Source organism: Erpetoichthys calabaricus, chromosome 3 (assembly GCF_900747795.2).
Source record: "Erpetoichthys calabaricus chromosome 3, fErpCal1.3, whole genome shotgun sequence".
Lineage (NCBI taxonomy): Eukaryota > Metazoa > Chordata > Cladistia > Polypteriformes > Polypteridae > Erpetoichthys > Erpetoichthys calabaricus.
The window spans coordinates 64,385,691-64,405,824 of NC_041396.2; the positions used below are offsets into that span (position 1 = coordinate 64,385,691).

A 20,134-nucleotide genomic window follows, 5' to 3' on the forward strand; every position below is an offset into this window, starting at 1 on the left:
ATTCAATTCAGTCTTGAGAGAAAGCATATAAGATTTAAAAATATATATATTTTACAAAAGGAAAAACAGTGGGATGAATAAAGCAACAAGCACACTATTTAAGGGTTTTCAGTATAAGAGGCAAATGTGCTTCAGAAGCCAAGTACATTAAGAAGAAATTAAACTTCTAAGCCTGGAGGAATTTTACCAGTAGGACTAAAGATGTGGTCATAGATTTTTTTGTTCAGTTATAGTAGTTAATTGCAGTGTTTTTTTTTTCTCCGTAAAGCCCTGGCTGTGCTTCAATTTTCCGCTTGTGAGGTCATTAGCCCGAAACAGCCATGGTCAATTTGTTAGCCTGTGTTTCGCTGAGTTAAAAACAAATTATTAACCTGAAGTTCTCTTTTGACCTGGCAGTGACTGAAAAAACACACCTCTTACATGCCCGGCTTGGTATGAAAAGTATGAATGAAATGTTCAATATGCCGGTGTGTTGTGTACATGTATTCCGCGCTCACCAGTTGGCTGAGTACCATCCTCTACTGCTTATGTAATTATTTTCCTACGAGTGGGCTCCTCGATCAAAACCCAACACTCACTCTCCGCGGACAGACAAGGAAGAGGAAAGTCGGCAAACTCAGAGCTCTGTTTGTGAAGAAGCGCTCCCGAGGTCCGTCCGAGGATGAGGGCATGTTTGTAAATCTGTGTAAACAGGGCAGCTCCTCTCAATAATCCGGATGCGCCCAGATGGCTTTGGCATCATTCAAAATGCGCTACTCCAGTCCTAGTGTTGTTTCTTTGCTCAGGCGGTCTTTGAAAGCTACGTCAATAACAGAACTTTAAAAATCTGCAGTTGTGTCTTTATCACTGTTGGTGCGGCTAAAGTTTTTCTGGAGAAAAAAAAACTCTTGATAAATTCTTTCTTTCTTTCTTTCTTTTTCTTTTCCATATGTTGTTAGCGCACTAGTGTAGCGAGCCAAGCTCTGACGTGTGCACCCAAGTGGAAAAGTTAATTTTTAACTCGCTTCAATGGGCGATTCGCCCGCACTTGGCAGCGCTGCAGATCCAGACGCATCTCAGCCCCTGCGCTTAAAATGTAGGCAACGGTTTTAGAAACTACAAACACCGTCTTCTCAAAGCTGTCTGCCATGGGTAGCGGCAGCAGCAGAGGGAGAAAAGTTTCGGCCGCTTTAGAAAAAGATGCGAACACCCTGCACAAGGGTGTCAAGCAGGGGGAGCTGGAAGGGGACAGTCGTCTTTACAAAATTCAGAAGCTGTCGCGCTTCTGCCAACCTCGTGCCCGTGCTGCACCAGACTGTCATAGTGAAGGAAACGAGTCGGATTTTTCGCTCGACGAAGAAGATGCAGATGGAGAGCACACTGAAAGGAAGTTAGACCGAGCGCTAGCAGAGTTGGAAGGGAACGACTTCAGCTCTAAGAGAAAACATCACCAAGGGTCCTTCGTGCGCTCCAACACCTACAGCTTCTGCAGTTCCCGACAGGTGTACCCCGGACCCGATTTCAGTTCAACCCCTTATATCCAGACAGGAGTACCCAGAAAAGGACTCGCTAATATAGCGCCGTCGTACTTTGGAAGAGAAGGGGTGAACGCATGTGCAGCGCCTGCGACTCCTGCTTGGGGACATCACCTGGAAAGTCACAGAAATGTGAGTAACCTGCAACGAACTTAAGAGATACTCCAATTGTGACAGCTTCTCTGGGTGCCTTGGCTTCGTTTATTTCGCATATGTTTCATAATTCTTTAGTAAGGTTTGTTTCAAGTTTTACTCAGACGCGTTTGGTCTTTTCTTGAGTTTTGTTATCTTCTAAAGATAAACTAATAGTTTTATACGAACGTATTAACAATCTGGACTGTTTCAATAATGCTTGATTTATGCAGTGCTGTTCACCATGAATATCACGCAGAAGTGTTTTTAGCAGTACGCACAGTACGATTTAAGGGACTAACGCGCTGGTGTGTCCTGAGGACGCACTGAGGTAGTGATGAGATCTGAACTTGCAGCCCAATAGTCGTGAGCCCTGCGCCTTACTTTATCTCATTATGATTGCCTCAACTTCTAAATATATAAGATTCGGATGCAAGTCCAAGTCCCACACATAACGCCAATCCATTATTTAACCAAGTGTTTTGACTCTCAGCTAAAAGTTAAGCACACTGTGCGAATACAGGAAACCACTGATGCATTTCCAGCTGCGGAAATTAATGTTTATACATTAGGCTAAACATTTTTACTTTACATATGGAAATTCCTCATTGCACATTCCCACCATCTCATAAAAATACCATCTTTTCAGGGTGGATCTAGAAGAAAAATATTTAAAGTATGGCTGAAATTTACTGTAATAGCAGTCCAACCCTTATTACTAGCTCCAAAAATGTTTGATTCTAATTTAAAACAGCTCGAAATAGATTTCTACATGCACTGTTTGGTTTTACATTTAAACTATTTGTTTATTACACTTATGTCAATTCATTCTCGTAATGTTTTAGTTTGTGTGAATCGGTCCTTTATATTTTGCTTGAAAGTTGCTATGTTTTTCAGCACACCCCAACTCTAGAGCTGGGAAAGATGATCTGAGGGTTGGAACAGCTCCATGACACCATGACACAGATGTATCCTGTTGACCAAAGCTGTTCTCATGTGTGGGCACACCATCAAAAACGATGGGTTCAGTAAATCATTACATTTTCCAATATTTTATATATTCACTTTTGTGCTATGAAAATGTTCCAGACTCAGTAAATTAATTCACTTAATTTCTAAACCCATTTTTCATGTTAAGTTAGAGCCTGTTCTAACTGCAATGGACACACAGCAGGAACAAAAAAAACACACAGGTCACCAATTCTGCCTGCATATAGGATGTCCCTTATTGAGTAAAAATATCAACCTCGGGTGTTTAAAGTTCGCAGTTTTGGGGGTGCCCAAGGGATTGCTTAGTCGAGAGAAAACTGTTCTGGTGACAGCTGGCAGGCAGCTCCCTTATTTTAGGAAGACTGCTATTAAAATTGTAAAAGGAACAGGCCATTATAGTTTCTTTTTGTGTTTTTATTGTAGCTCTCTTATGTGTGTTCCATACACCACCCAGAAGCTTCGTCTCCTTATGGACCATATTGGCATGATTTCAGAATGTGTTATTCATTTCCCAAGTTTTTTTTTTTACTTAACTTTAAAGGCATTTTTTTAATAATGTGAACAGTGAATTATTTTTCTTATTGGGATTTTAGTAGGTGGTGCCAAGGCAATGTAGTAATAAGCACTGTGGTTGGCTCAAAGCTCCATGGACCTGGGTTCAATGCACACCCCTGCTGCTGGCTGCATGGAGTTTGCATGTTTTTGTAGTACTGGTGGAAAGAGCACTAGTTTTGTCACTTGCACAGAAGACAGTAAAATTCTTACTCACATGTCCAACTAACATTGCCACTCTCCTGCATGATAAACAAGAGATAGAGGTTGGTAGCATGCGCTGATAGCACGTTGCTGCACCCACCACATGATGAACCACCTGGATTGGGATCCGAGGGCAGTAGGTGACACCGCAGTGCAACATTGGAAAAGTGTGAGGTTTTTAACGGTGGCTAGGGTGCTAATCCCCTAAGCCCAGGTTTTCCCTGTAAATTGGAGAACATGCTTGCAGGACTGAGTGCAGATTAACGTCATACTCAGGATGAATTGCAGGTTAAGGGCCATGCTCAAGGGCCCAACGGAGTAGAGTCACTTCTGGCATTTATGGGATTCAAACCGGCAACCTTCCAATTGCTGGCGCAGATCCCTAGCCTCAGAGCCACCACTCCACCCATATGATAAACAAGAATGTATTAAAATACATAACTCCATTTTGTTTAAGAGTACTTTGGTTTTCCTTATATATTTGCATCTTAGGTTAATTTGGAGCATCTGAAAGGGCCTGGTACAAGTGAGTCTCTTATCTGTGTGTGTGTGTGTGTGTTTGTGTGCCCCTGTGATATGGTTCCTGCTTTCTATTCTCTTCTCAAATTTTAAGCTCTGATTCACTTTTACCATGAAATAATACAAAACAAACAGGTTTAGAAAATGGGTTTTGGTAATGGTCTGGGGCATGCTGCTAGGCTGAATGGTGCTGTTATGCTTAACGCACATACATGCACTGACCCAAACCCGACTCTTCAGGACTTTACTACTCAATTATGTCACCCATGTTTGAAGTCAGATATCCTCAATGCAAGTCCAAAGTGCATCCTGTTTTGGATTTATTGTACCTTCATATCAGCTTTACTGATGCCTGTCGGCTTTAACATGAATTGCATCAACAGCATTTGCCATAACTGGCAGAAAAAGCCATAGCAAGTAAGCAAAATTCCAAACTGCACAACTGTTTAAGGGACGGCACGGTTATGCAGTGGTAGTGCTGCTGCCTCGCAGTAAGGTGACCAGGGTTCATGTTCTGCATCCTTCCTGTGTGGAGTCTGCATGTTCTCCTCATTCCTCCAGGTCCTCCGGTTCCCTCGCCGTAGTCCAATGACATGCAGGTTAGGTGGATTGGCAATACTAAATTGGCCCTGGTGTGTGTATGTTTGCCCTGCGATGGACTGGCACCTTGTCCAGGGTTTGTTCCTGCCTTGTGCCCTATGCTAGCTAGCAAAGGCTCCAGCACCCCCACAACCCTGATCAGGACTAAGCAGGTGAGGATATGACAACTGTGTACCGTAAGTAATGAAACATGAACATGGCATTTATTCTTGTACAGATAACACCAAAATACCAATCATTAGAGGCCCAGCATGGTTCTAACTACAGACTGAATATTTTTATGATTTTGATTACACTGAGGCTGAAATAATTCTAAGTGTTTAACTTAAAGAAATTTTTGGATTCCAAGCATGACTAAATGGCTTGAAACAAAACAACTGAGTTATTCTGAAAAGTAGCATCATGGCTATGACAGTCATCATCAGCTGTAGGATAATGTTTTATATTTTGACCTGTCAGACCTACTGGTAATTGTATTAATAAAAATAACCTTTACAAGAGAATTCTCCTGAAGATCTGCAGGATTTTATTTTATACAGCAGCTTCCGAAAGCTGTTCAATCCATTGCTGTTTCTTGCCTTGTGTAATGTGTCTCTGGGACATGTTATGCCCAATGTCCCCCCAGAGCAGGCTGAGCAAGTTCATTTAATAGTGGGTGAATGGGGTGGAATGGTGGGGATGGCCCTGCACCCTTATGGTTTGCTCTGCAGCTCCTTAACCAATAGTTCACATGGAGCGTATTCAGAATCTCTGTTTCTGAGTCACGAATATCTAATAGTGTAGTCTCTTTCAGTTTGGCTGACAGTTGGCTGTTTGATTATACATAAAAATAACTAAATTTCTTCACTTTCTGTCATTTTCCTGATTCCTTTATCTGCCAATATTTGATACTACACATTAGATAAGTCTGTGCTGGTTATAAACCAACAAACCATTTCCTTTTTGATAACTGAACTTCATCACATTTTGTCATTTTTTTCTTGTGCTTATTCTGAAGTTAACAGACAAATGTCTCATATTATTACATTACTGATTATTTATTAATTTTCTGTTTGAAATACAAGTCTGTAAGTACTGTGGTTTAAGTAGCTGTTAACTGGAATGTTCTGTTTGTGTAGAAACCTTCATGTTAAATGGATTTACAAACTACCATTGTGTTAAGTGGTGGAATATTAACCATTGTTCCAATTTCAGAGCACTTGAGCTATGCTTTAGTTACTGGTTGGGATACCATCTGTGTTGAGTTTGTGTGTTCCCCCTGTGTTCATGTGGTTATCCTTCCATAATCCGAAGACGTGAAGTTTGGTGGCCTGGTAACTCCAGATTGTCCATATGTGGCCAGTGTGTGAATGTGGGTGTCCTGGAGTGTTGTCAGTGCTGGGTTTTGGCTCCTGCTCCCCACTTCTTTGTCAAAGAATAAAAATGTCTCTAAAATGGACATTTACCAGTACTGTGCTAAATATGACAAAAATATAAATGTGTGGCTGCCACCCTCTCTCAGTGTTCACGCTAAAGAGTCAACTGATAAAACGATTTTTAATTTCATAAGAAAACAACTTTTACAAGCATTTAAGTCTTCCAGCCACTGTGAAATTGCATGTTTTCTTATTTCTTTTTAAATTTAGCAGTAATCTTTATTCTTTATACATATTAAACAAGAGCTTTGCTGTGCTTTTTTCAGAGCCAGAGTGAAGATTTTGATGTACTTAAAGAGGAAGCCAGCAGACAAAATGTACGGAGTTCTGTTGTATTTTATCAGTTGCTTTATGTTGTTTTGTCTTTGCAGTTTTTTGACAGGTAAAGTTTCATAGTTTTATTTTCTGTCTTTTCTTTAACTTAAAGGGCTCTCTGGCACCTCTGACACCTCAGGATTTGGAAAACAACAACGTTTCAGATAAGTACGTATCAGTTTTCAGTAGGCCATTTTGCCCATTGTATCTTAAATGTGGCTTTTCTGAGACCATTTCCACTAATTCTGTTTTTTATGTGCATGAGGATACATTTTAATCATTCATTTTTATTTTAGGTTTTGCTTTCAAGAAATTGAAATAATTTTAAGTTCTTTCATGACACTATTTTGTTTTATATGGTTGCTGCCTTTTACTTTGCTTGCTGTTTGTACTGCATTACATATAAACTATGCAGGGATAACCAGGATTATGCAATGCATGATGTCACTGTTAAAGGTCAGCTTCATGCAATTCCTGGTTGTCCAAGATTTTGGATATGACCAAACCTTCTAGTGTGCTTAGTTTGTTCTTTAGTGTTTCTGCTTCACAATCCTTTGTTTTTTTTAACTCTGATTTGGATATCATTTAGATTTCCTGATTACAGACTTTAGACCATTATCGACTACCTTTCATCTTCTTCTTCTGCTTCCGCAGCTATATCCTGTTTGTATATTTCTATACACTACTATGGTTCTATCTCCTGGCAGAATAAATGCAAGTGCATTTTGCTTGTCTATGTCCTTTTGCATTTTGAGTGCATTGCTTTTGGGCGTGTGTGTTCCCACTGGCTTCTTCATCTAAAATTGTTTTACCTTATTCATTATCTTGTCCTGGCGGTTACTTTTTGTTTGCTCTACAGGAGCCTTTCTAAATGCAGGTATGCACTAAAATCACGTCGTTCCATGTAAGGACAGGTTAGCAGAGCAAAAAGACTTGTTGATTCATCCATAAGGTCTTCACTTTTAAATTTTAAACTTTTAAATTACTAACAGCTTAGAACCATATTTTATTTTCTTTGCTTATTTCCCTGTCTCAGCCATAGTTGTTGGTGAATCACAAATACTTTTTTTACCAATTAATACAATTTTTTTTAAGCTATTAACAGCTGTCATGCTATAAATGACAGCAAATTATTGATGAGACAGATCGGGAAACTGGTGTAAGTTGAAACTGAGAGATCAAAAACACATAATAACAAAGCTAAATTGTGACACAAAGTCAGAAATGGGGGAAGTAAAGTCAAATAACAGTAGACCAAAGAAGGAAATAGCAAAACAAGAAGCACAAAATGATTTTTAGGTCTGCAAACTAAAATAGTGAACTTGCACATGAGAACAGCCTTTTAACCTGAGAACAACCTTTTAACCCATCACATTGTTAGCATTAGCGTCACAGCTTATGTGACTCCGCCCCTAATGACATCATCAGCGTCTTACCAATGAGAGCTCAAAATAGCGATGCCCATTTAAACTAAAATGGCAGTGGAAACGATAAAAAATATATTATAAAGATCTAAACCACACACTATAGCAAGAATTGAGTTCCTTGCCTTCAAAAACTTCAGAAAGAACTTCTCATTAGCCCAGAAGCCTTTTGGTGAGCAAAACAATTAAATAAGTCATACTTCATAACAACAACATTACAGTGATTATGATGATTTTCTTGTTTTTTTTTTTGAATATTCAGTACAAAGATTATGGAAATAATAATGTAATCAGGTATTTACTGGTTCTTGCTAACAATAGGAAAGCACCATATATGAAGTCTGTTAAATATAAGCAATTCAAACTTATTGAAAATTACAACAAAACCAATGACAAAGAAATTTAGTTTTGCTGTTTAAGTAAACCTCAAGCAACATATACAAGCATTTTAGACACGTAGTACAAAACCAGTTAATGAATGTTAATTATAGGACTAAGTATGCATAGTTTGATGGAATAGGTGCTAAAAAATCAATACATTTACTGTATTCTGTAGTGTATATATAGGAAGCAGACATTTTATTGTCTTTGATAACTATGCCTGTTTGGTACTGCCTACTTTTAAAATAAAATTAAAATACATAACAGACTGAATAAATGATAATGCTTGTATTCAATGTCAGTACAGAACTGAGCCATCTTCTCAGAAATGTTTGCAGTAATATAGATAAAACCCACTTTGCATAAGACTAGCAAATGTGTGCTGTCTTGAAATACTGTACAGTACTTTGGAAAGTTTATGAAAACATTGCACAACTTCAGAAGTTCATTGGTGTGAGAAAGGAGCCATTTTAACTTAGAACACATTGCCATTAACAGTGTGTTGAGGTAGAAAGGTAAAATATATACTGTATACTAAGACAAACATTTGACTAAATGTTACACAATATAAGAATCATGTGTACCTATTTCAACTTACCTACAAATTCAACTTAAAGAGAGACTTAGAAAAGGATCTCATTTGTACCCTGGTGACTGCCTGTACCACAAACTCCGTACTATTATGTCATGTAAGAGAGCATCTCAAGGCATGATGCTCCATCTGAAAATCAGAAAAATGTCTTCATATAGAGGTGATAGTGTAAAAGGAGTTAAAATGACTTTATAGCATTCATTTGGAAATAAAATATATAGAAAAGGAAATGTCAAAATTCATAGTACATGCGGTTAGGTCCATAAATATTTGGACAGAGACAACTTTTTTCTAATTTTGGTTCTGAACATTACCACAATGAATTTTAAATGAAACAACTCAGATGCAGTTGAAGTGCAGACTTTCAGCTTTAATTCAGTGGGGTGAACAAAACGATTGCATAAAAATGTGAGGCAACTAAAGCATTTTTTTAACACAATCCCTTCATTTCAGGGGCTCAAAAGTAATTGGACAAATTAAATAACTGGAAATAAAATGTTCATTTCTAATACTTGGTTGAAAACCCTTTGCTGGCAATGACAGCCTGAAGTCTTGAACTCATGGACATCACCAGATGCTAGGTTTCCTCCTTTTTAATGCTCTGCCAGGCCTTTACTGCAGTGGCTTTCAGTTGCTGTTTGTTTGTGGGCCTTTCTGTCCGAAGTTTAGTCTTCAACAAGTGAAATATATGCTCAATTGGGTTAAGATCAGGTGACTGATTTGGCCATTCAACATTCAAGAATGTTCCACTTCTTTGCTTTAATAAACTCCTGGGTTGCTTTGGCTGTATGTTTTGGGTCATTGTCCATCTGTATCATGAAACGCCACCCAATCAATTTGACTGCATTTAGCTGGATTTGAGCAGACAGTATGTCTCTGAACACCTCAGAATTAATTCGGCTGCTTCTGTCCTGTGTCACATCATCAATAAACACTAGTGTCCCAGTGCCACTGGCAGCGATGCACGCCCAAGCCATCACACTGCCTCCACCGTGTTTTACAGATGATGTGGTATGCTTTGGACAATGAGCTGTTCCACGCCTTCTCCACTCTTTTTTCTTGCCATCATTCTCGTAGAGGTTGATCTTGGTTTCATCTGTCCAAAGAATGTTTTTCTAGAACTGTGCTGGCTTTTTTAGATGTTATTTAGCAAAGTCCAATCTAGCCTTTCTATTCTTGAGGCTTATGAGTGGCTTGCACCTTGCAGTGCACCCCCTGTATTTACTTTCATGCAGTCTTCTCTTTATGGTAGACTTGGATATCGATACGCCTACCCCCTGGAGAGTGTTGTTCACTTGGTTGGCTGTTGTGAAGGGGTTTCTCTTCACCATGGAAATGATTCTGTGATCGTCCATCACTGTTGTCTTCCGTGGACGTCCAGGTCTTTTTGCGTTGCTGAGTTCACCAGTTCGTACTTTCTCAGGATGTACCAAACTGTAGATTTTGCCACTCGTAAAATTGTAGCAATTTCTTGGAAGGGTTTTTTCTGTTTTTTTCACAGCTTAAGGATGGCTTTTTCACCTGCATGGAGAGCTCCTTTGACTGCATGTTGTCTGTTCACAGCGAAATCTTCCACATGCAAGCACCACACCTCAAATCAACTCCAGGCCTTTTATCTGCTTAATTGATAATGACATAACGATGGACTTGCCCACACCTGCCCATGAAATAGCCTTTGAGTCAATTGTCCAATTACTTTTGAGCCCCTGAAATGAAGGGATTGTGTTAAAAAAATGCTTGAGTTGCCTCATATTTTCATGCAATCGTTTTGTTCACCCCACTGAATTAAAGCTGAAAGTCTGCACTTCAGCTTCATCTGAGTTGTTTCATTTAAGATTCATTGCGGTAATGTACAGAACCAAAATGAGAAAAAAGTTGTCTCTGTCCAAATATTTATGGATCTAACTTTATATTTAAGGATCTCAGGAATCTGGAACCAGCTACTAAGCCATGAACTTGAAAAGGAATTGACAGCTTTTAATGAGTACCCAGACGTGATATTGGGACAATTCTGGAATTTGCTATGTAAATAAGCTTGATGAACTCATCTCATTAGTCAAAAATCTTATATTCTTATGATCCAGAAATGATCCTCATAAATAAGATATTTTCAGTCCACTGCTTCCATGGACAAGCTCTTACGTAATGCTATATCTCCAACTGTAGGGGTTTACTAAAAAATATTAAATTTTTCAGTCTTGCGATCAATTATTCCTTAGGTATCAATGATTCAATATTTTCATTTTCAATGAAATTAGATAATTAACTCTGGGAGCAACTGTTTTTTATCACATGGTGTGTTATAGTAGAAAACTTTGTTTTGGTTATAATACCTAAGTTTCAAATGCAGTTAATCCAGTTCAAATTTATGGGAACCATGAGTCTGTCCTCATAGCACTGCACTAGGCAGGAACCATCTGAATTTCATTCCATTATAGTGCCCACTCATGCACACATACAGATTTACACTGGCATAAGAATTAATTTGGAATTTTAACAATGTTGGATTATTATGCTGATTCAGTCTATTGTGCAGTGACATATCCCAAAGTTACAAGTCCATCTGTTTTAATGGTCTATTTTGCTACAGACACAGAGTGTGCAGTCACATTGTTTTTAAAGATAATCCTCTGCTGTCATTTTAAAATGACTGAGACATTGGGATAATTGTTGTTACCCAAACAAGATAATTGGCCTGAATTTCCCTTTTATACTTTGAAATCATTTTCAAGTCCCTGCAGGTTTTATTTTTTTTCTACAGCCATCTGGAGTTTTGTTTTGTTTTTTTCTGTTCTCATTGGCCATTGGACCTTACTTTTATTCTATTTTAATTTTATTTTTTATATTTTGTCTTTTTTCTCTTTCTTCATCCTGTAAAGCACTTTGAGGTACATCATTTGTATGAAAATGTGCTATATAAAAAAATGTTGACACTTTTTCCTGTCTTTGACTAATCTGGTTGTCAGGCACATTGCCTTTCATTTCTTTCTTCTCTGTCTCATGCTGTTGTTTCATCAGTCTAAACTGGCAATTCTGAAGAATCTGTCACTCTTTCATTATCTTATGCCCAATAATTTGTTCCTAGTCTTAATTATACTGTATGCTTGTTGTCACTATCTATTCAAAATGCATTTAATGTAGTAGACCTCATACTCCTTCCTTCTTCCGAGGAGCTGGTTTAGCTCAGATATACATGTTTGGAGTGCTAAGTTTTAAAGTTAAATTCTCAAATCCTGTCCTACATGGTAATTGGAAATTAGCTTTCACAATCCAAATCCTTTTTAGTCAATATGTCCTAATAATGCATAACAAAAATACATGGTCCCATTTTGAGTGCCTAAGTATTGCTTTCTTTTGCCCACAGGCATACCGAAACGTTTTCTCCCACCGGTGCCTCTGTGTTTTATGACGGGTCTGAAGAGGAGCTTATGGCCAGCATTGAGCGAGAATACAGCTGACCTGCTTCCAGAGGCCCCAAGTACCATGGAAACCAAAGCACTTCTCAGCTAAAGCAAGTTGTCTGAAGGGGTGATAATGCACAAACAACTGATTTTTATAGTGAAACAATAAAACCTGTTTATGCATCCACTTCAAAGTAGACTTCTCTAAAAGAGATGTTTTTGGTTGTTGTGAGGGATGGATAAACATTTTTTTTTTTTTACTGCTTTTAATGACAATGATGTACATTACATTTTTCAAAACATTACGAGAAAAGAAAAGCTCAGGACTCTCTATGTTTTTCTGGATGTCATGTAGACGGAATTTAAATGCATCATACCTGACACACTACAGTGGATCTAACCATGAATCTTTATTGTGTAAAAAGAGAAATCTGAGATTCCAACCTCCATGGAAGGTCTGACATAGATTATTCCAAGCACTTCCAGCCTGCTGCCAGATTTTCCAAGTTCACATTTCCTTTAAATGAACACATTTGTTCTTAGTGGATTCTGAAGTGTTGACTGCTTATAAAGACGTGGAAGAAATGTGATGAATTGTATCACAGCAGTCAAAAAGGGTTTAGATGAGTACTAAAAGCTCTACTTCATGCATCCCATCTCTTTAAACGTTTTAAACTTTGCATTAATTGCATTTGGGTTTTATGCTTGCTTCAGAGAATGCGGTTATAAAATGTCACTGGCAACAGATGTTTCTGCATTATACATAACTGAAAGGCTGTGTTTTTCCTTATTTTTACTATGTGACACATTGTAAAAATGACTTCAGCATTAAAGTCAGATTGGCAGGTGATCAGAAAAAAAGAAACAAAGTGCAGAGAGAATGTTTTTCTTATCCTCTGGCCTGGCTTGTGTGTTCCTTGAGGTTTCCACATATGCTTCATTTCCTGACCTCACCCAAAATATCCTAATTTTGCTGCTCTAGACAGGAAAACTGAATTGCGCCAAGCGCATTGGAATTCAGCTCCAGCGAGAAGGGGAACGGCTTTTCCACCACTTCATCATTCTTCTTTTAGATTCTGACAATGACTTAGTGTATCTGATTTTTTTTTCTTTAAGACCTGAGTTGGTGCACATGGAGTCAGTGGAGAGCCTGCCTGCTTTAGCGTAGACTTTTTAAAGATGGGTTTGGAGTAAGTAGGTAAATAACTGTTGAAGATTTTTTTATTTTCAGCCCAATTCTACGGTGTTTTAAACAAATTAATTTTTTAATAACAGTTTCTGAATTTACTTCCTACCTTTGACTTGAACCAAAAGTAATGAATATTCATGAATATCTCTGAGCATCATCTTTTGACTTAAGCAGTTTATGCAGCTACCATAGAGCTAAATTGTCACTGTGCAGGCCTACAGGGCACCCATGGCAAAAAAAAAGGAGAACACTGCCCCCTAATGTACAACTTCCAAACAAAAAAAAGAACACTTAATTTTTAAAACTTTACTAAATCTATTAACATCAAAATGAAAAGTGCTTGAAGAAATAATGAATAATGTTATTTACCATTATTAGTTTTATTGCTTTGCTTTGCTTCTACTATAGTAAACTCATTAATTAAAAGATAGATAGATACTTTATTAATCCCAAGGGGAAATTCACAATGGAGTGTTCCAACAATTGTGGTCACCTTAATGATAGAACTGTTATAAATTTAGATTGTGAAAAGTTCAACTTGCCATTTCCCATTTATCAGAAACATTTGTAACATGCACAGTGCCATACACCTCTGCATTCTGGGTCAGATAAATACAATTTGGCCCGTAAAGATCACAGTGTGAGCCAAGGAAACGCTCCACATATCTAACAGATCACTCAGATGATCCCTGCCAGCATTTCCAGTTTTCTTTGCCAAATGTTTGCACCTGTTATGCAGCTTGTACACTTCAAGTAATGTTGACCTTTCCTAACATAATGAAGTGAGAATAATTAATAGCAAAAGATACTCGCTTTCTTTTGGAGTGTTCAGTTGCCCCTGGGTACGTCTTCCTCCTCTTTTTTCACCACTTCTATTTGGGGTCGATGTACTTGATTAACCTTCTCCATATAACTCGGTTCTGCACCTTCTAGCCAGGCAAGCCCTTTTCCTTCAGATCTTCTTTTACTTTAACCATCCACCTCTGCTTTGGGCTCCCTCACTTTCTCTTCCCCTGTACTTATTCCCATTACTGTTTTGCCCACATATTCATTGTCTCTCCTCTTCGCATGTTCATTCCATTTCAACCTACTTTTTAAGATGTCTCTCCCACTTTTGTTGTACCTCTTATTGCCTCATTTCTTATTCTGTCCTTTTTTGTAACTCCACAGATCCATCTCAACATTGACATTTCTGCCACATCTAAATTCTTCTCCTACATGCCCTATTCTGCCCACGTCACAGCTCCATACACCATTGCTGGCCTTACTGCTGATTTATAAACCCTACCTTTAACCTTTGCCTTAATTCTTTGATCACACAATACACCTGATGCTTTCTTCCAATTGTTCCATCCACACTGCACTCTATGGTTTAACTCTGCATATAAGTTTTTATCTTGGGCTACCACTGATCCCAGATATCACTTTTCAATAGCTCTCCCTGGACACTGACTTCTGAATGCTGATCATCATTAAACCTCATATATTGTACCTTTGTCCTATTTACTTTTTTCTTCTTCTTTTTTGATTTTATTGATTTTATTATAATTACACAAAATTCCATACAAATAAATCAATTTTTACAAAAATAGGATCGAAAACAAATCAATCTTTACCTTTAAATCTCCATCTCCCAAAGCCCTTCTCCGTTCTTCCAACTTCCTCTTCATTTCCTCTTTTTTTGTGCTATACAACACAATGTCATCAACATCAGTCCCCCCCCCCCCAAATCCAGTTCATGTTCAGCCATTCATGAATCTGCATGGCATATAGACATTCTATCCATGAACGCTGGAAGAGATGCAGACTCCAAGGGGTGTTCAACCACAATGAGAAAGTAAATGAAGTGATCATCAGTGCGTGCTGCAACAGTCATTTCAATGCCAGGAGACCTGTTATGTTTAGGAGGCTGCCTTCTTACCCATAGTGCATTTCTACCCACAGGACATAAGCAAGGTAAGCAACTCACACAACAAGTGAGGGGCTCCCAAGACACGCCAACAGTATGGTGTTTCAATGCTGACGCATCCCATTTGCATTATTACAGTAAGGATAATTGAACCTCCAGATGTGATATGTTTGTTATTCCTCTGAGAGGAACTATGAGGCTCATGTCTATCTTTTAGTTTTATAAAGAAAATCAGGTACCCTGCAAATCACTAGGATGGCTTCCGAGAATTTTGGCTATATCCCTTCAAACTTCTGAAATTAAATTTGTCAGTTTACTTTATACTATTTGTAGAGGGATATTCAATTAAGAGTTAATGATACAAAGAAGCAGTAAATAATATATTAGGGTAAATTAATTTGGTTGGCCATGGAATGGCACTGTATTGTATCAGGATTGAACTGATTGTTATTTTGAGAGGCAACTATTACATTTGAAGTTTCTAAGCGGTCAGAAATGAAATGCTGGTACACAGCAAGAAGGTCAGTAATCAGAGTCCAAAAAGGCAAAAAAAAAAAACAAACTAAAAGACAAAACAAATCCAGAAACCTTTGCAAGACATTTTAGGAGCTCAGGACAAGTCTTTTGTTAAAATCCAGACATAACTTTATGCACACAGCAATTTTGTATAATGTGAACATGACAAAAAATGACAGGTGACAGTCCCTATAATAAAACAAGCCCTTAAAATGGTGACACAGTGATGTCACTGAATTAATGATAAAAAATGCAAGCAGTGAAAAAATAAAATTAAATAACACACAGAAGCAAATCTAATGTTAAAAATAAATAAAAGTATTTTCCTGATACATTGTTTAAACTTGTAGGAGGCACGGTGGTGCAGTGATAGCGCTGCTGCCTTGCAGAAAGGAGACCTGGGTTTGCTTCCCAGGTCCTCCCTGCGTGGAGTTTGCATGTTGTCCCCGTGTCTGCGTGGGTTTCCTCCCACAGTCCAAAGACATGCAGGTCAGGTGGATTGGCGATCCTAAATTGCCCCTAGTGTGTGCTTGGCGTGTGTGGGCCTTGCAGTGGGCTGGTGCCGTGCCTGGGGTTTGTTCCTGCCTTGCGCCCTGTGTTGGCTGGGATTGGCTCCCGTGACCCTGTGTTAGGATATAGCGGGTTGGATAATGGATGGATGGATTGTTTAAACTCTTATTAGTCTGAGCAAAGCTATTGCAATATATTTAAATATTTTTACTATATTTATTAAAAAATAAGATTCGTTTCAAAGCTTTTTCTTTTTTTTTTCTTTTTGTAAAACTCGAGTTAGGTGTATGGAGTGTTATTTGATTCTAAAAAATTCAATAAAATGAAAATATACAAAAAATAAATGAAATAAAATGCATCATACCTGTGGATTTTCTTTTTGTGCTTTGTGTAATATATACAATTCCCTTTCCATACGAAAGAACTTAGCTAATAAAGTGATTCCATACCAAAAATATAGTAAATGTAACTGTTTGCCGTGGTTTAAAAATATAACTAATTTCCCTTAGATCCCTTAAAAACAAATCATTTAAACTGTGTCTTCCAAAATAATGATTGATTTCTCTGTAATTTTTCTGTTATTTTCTTTGGGTATTTTGTTGTTTCTGTTGTGTTATCTGTATTTGTTCAGCTGAGCTGTGTGCTGTTGTAATGTTTTTTCTGGATAAATAACATTACATAAAGCATTTCTCATTTTCCTGGTTTTGCCAGTTTTTTTATCTTTTTGTATATATGTATAATATCTTAGTAAAGTAAATTTATTAATGTTCCTAGTAACACATGATTTTACTTTCATATGCTATAAATGACCCACACATTACCTTGACATGCAGACTCTTCAGGAAAGACTGCAGCTCAGAACACATCCTATCTGTACTCAGATATAACATATTATATTTAGAAAATAGTCAAAAAAAATGCCCAAGCTACTAAGGGTAGATAAGGCACCCGGAAGTAGTCTAATACAGCAGGAACTTTAAACACACCTGTTGGATGAAATGTTAGGACCTGAACGCACATTTATTAGGTAACCACCAGGGGGCACCCCTGAGCCCCAAACTTGTAGACATAGTAATGCCCAACACAATTCTGGGTTTAAATAAAAGATATATATTAGTCCACCACACCTTTCCAATAATCACCTGTCAAAATAAATATGTTCAATACTTTATTGAAATAAAAAAAATATGTTCAATATTTTATTGAATTATTCCTCCTTCTTTCCTTCCTCCAATAGTATCACTGGCTGCCTCCTGACTCTGACTTCCCTATGTGAGGTGGCAGACTACTTTCTAAGCAAGACCCAGGACTGCTTCCGGTGTCACCACACTGCATGTCAGGAGCACTTCCAGGTCACATGGAAACCAGTATTGTCCAATCCCCAACAGCAACCTCTGGTTGCACCCAAGGATCCTCACAGGGCTGTACTTCCACACTTCAGTTCCTATGCAACCCTGCAGGTGTCCTGATTTGGGTCAGCCTCGAGGAAAACATTTGCCAACAATGCTGGATTGATTATTGTGGGCGAAAATGTTATCTGTGCTGTGCTGTTTTGAAGAAAATACAAAAAATGGCCACCAACTAGCAATAAGTAAATAAAAGATTGATCATTATGCTCGCAGAGTTTCGATCTTGAGGCACACATTGGCCTGCCACAAAGCGGCGACGTGGGACCGGTTCAATCAATTTGAAGTTGCAACTCTGGGAGTAGCTGGAATGTCTTTTTTGTTTCCCATGTATCTGTGCTAATTCTTCACACTTTCTTCTTCTGTCAAGAAGAAACTAACGCCTTATAAACAGTAATGAATATTTTGCTTTTTTTTTTTTCCACAGGATCTCATGTTTTTTCTGACTCGGGAAGAGGAGGGTAGGACTCTGTTAAGGCCTGTTTAGACTTGTAGCAGCACATAGTAAATTAGCAGGGATCAGTGTTATACTGTATATCCGGTGGCAGGACTCCCAATAGTCTCACTATGGTCAGCTAATGTACCCCTCAAGTGAAAATACTGCAAGTTTTTTTTTTGTTTGTTTTTTTAATAAATGCATGTGCGCCTGTGTGAAAATTCAATGCGTGTCTGCTACACCTCTGTGTTGTCTCTCTGGCTGCACAAAGCATGATGGGATGCCCAGAAAAAAATGTTCACCTAAGCCAGCCACAAGTTAAATTTCCACCAAAGATTCATTAAACAAGGTCACTGGTGAATATTGAACAGTCGCTGAGAAAAACACTTTGGGAAATTTCATTGATCAGCACTAATAAAGAAGCTCAGAAATTCACAAGAAATTATTCATTGAGAATCACCATTAATAATGTCATTCTAGTGTTCATTTATGGTCACGCTCTGTCTATCATAAAGATGGTCAGAAAGTGATCTAAATAAGATTTTTCCCTGATCAAACAGGCAGTGTTGTCTAAGGTCATATTAGGGCCATGGAGGTGCCACATACTAACCATGCAGCAATAGGCTCTCCCACTTTGACGGAGTCTTATCTATATATATATATGAAAGTCAATGTATGTGTATGTGTGTGTATGTACAGTATGTATGTTCCAGCGTCACTTCTGAACGGCTGGAGCGATTTTCATGAAACTTGGTACACATGTTTCTCATTGGTCGACTAAAAATACTGTAGGGGTGAAATCAACCCTAACCCACCCCCTTCTGGGTAGGATGGGGGGGTGATCTTACGGTCTTGTTATCATCCAGTTGACACTCGGAACGACCACCAGAGGGCGAACTGGAGGTGACTGCCAGCATTCTTTATGTTTGGGCACCAGAGTGCGCCTGTTGTTTATGAAATTAAATAGAGTTGGCTGGTTTCCGAGCATCAACTGGATGATAACATACTTACAAGACCACAAAACAAGGACATTAGTTTGTCTTCATTGTTTGTTAATTTATTTTTATTTTTAAAGTTAAACAATTGAGAAAAAAACACTTTTTTTCCTCATGGGCATTTCAGCTATGTTAGCTAGTTTATTCATAAGTTTACTCAAGATCAGTCATGCCTCCATCTGTCTATCTAATTATCTCTTAGTGGAACCTACTTTATCCAATTGCATGGTCACAGAGAATGAAAATATAAAACCTTTAGACATGTAGAGACTGAGCCAGAATTCAAACCCAGTCTCCTGGAGCCTTCAGGAAGCTGCACTGCCCACTGCCCACTACTATGATGTTCTAAGTCAGTGCATACTCGGGATGTTTAGATTTGCCTCCTTATAGAAACCATGTCTTTTGACAAAGAGAGGGAGGAAGTCCAAGGTACAGTACAGGTTCCAACACTAAATCAAACTTTGGGTTCAAACACCATTAGATGAAATGTTGCCTGCTATTCAACAGTGCCTCCCACAACTCCAATAAACTAAATATGAATTGCATAGTTTATTTCTTTTGGCAAACAAGTCAGATTCAAATATACTATATGGTCAATACAAATATTTTCCTCTAGTGTATAATTCAATATAATGCTTTTCATCTTACAGTCGAGGCCTTCATGCTCACATAACATAATATACTAAACAGAAATTCATTAATAGATATATGCATTTACTGTATAAAAATAGTCTAAGATATACTGTAGTCTTCAAAGAGGATGTCTTCAAACTGGACAAGCATGCAAAACTCAAACTGGGGTCCTGCCGATTCGCTTCTAGTTTTTACATCTACTGCAAAAGTTGAAAGCCCTTCTTGCCAAAACATAACTCATATTCTTATTTTTTTTTTAATTTAATTTAATTGTTGTAATTTTCAATGTGCCTGTTTTTATGTTGCTTTCCTCACACCACCTAAAGATGTGTGTCTTGGATTGATTTGTGACTCCCATTTGGTTCTTGACTTGCACCTGCTCTTAAACTGGACTACGTGGGTTTGAAACTAGAAGAATGCATTTCGGGTTGTGCATCATACTGAAGCTCTGCAACCACTGACTCATCATGAGCTGTGATTTAATTTATTAGATTGGCTGCA

General features: G+C 38.1%; 1 protein-coding gene and 1 long non-coding RNA gene across 2 annotated transcripts; both read left to right on the top strand.

Moving 5' to 3' along the window:
* The first annotated feature begins 287 nt into the window (after nucleotides 1–287).
* Nucleotides 288–12,233, top strand: LOC114648069 (uncharacterized). Its single transcript, XM_028796872.2, has 4 exons — nucleotides 288–1,646; nucleotides 6,193–6,243; nucleotides 6,354–6,409; nucleotides 12,003–12,233. The coding sequence occupies exons 1-4, from the start codon at nucleotides 1,128–1,130 to the stop codon at nucleotides 12,094–12,096; spliced, it is 720 nt and encodes a 239-aa protein (XP_028652705.1). The 5' UTR covers nucleotides 288–1,127; the 3' UTR covers nucleotides 12,097–12,233.
* A 2,534-nt stretch (nucleotides 12,234–14,767) lies between these two features.
* Nucleotides 14,768–15,729, top strand: LOC114649658 (uncharacterized). Its single transcript, XR_007934467.1, has 2 exons — nucleotides 14,768–14,911; nucleotides 15,471–15,729. It is a non-coding gene; the product is annotated as an uncharacterized LOC114649658 (long non-coding RNA).
* Nucleotides 15,730–20,134: the final 4,405 nt, after the last annotated feature.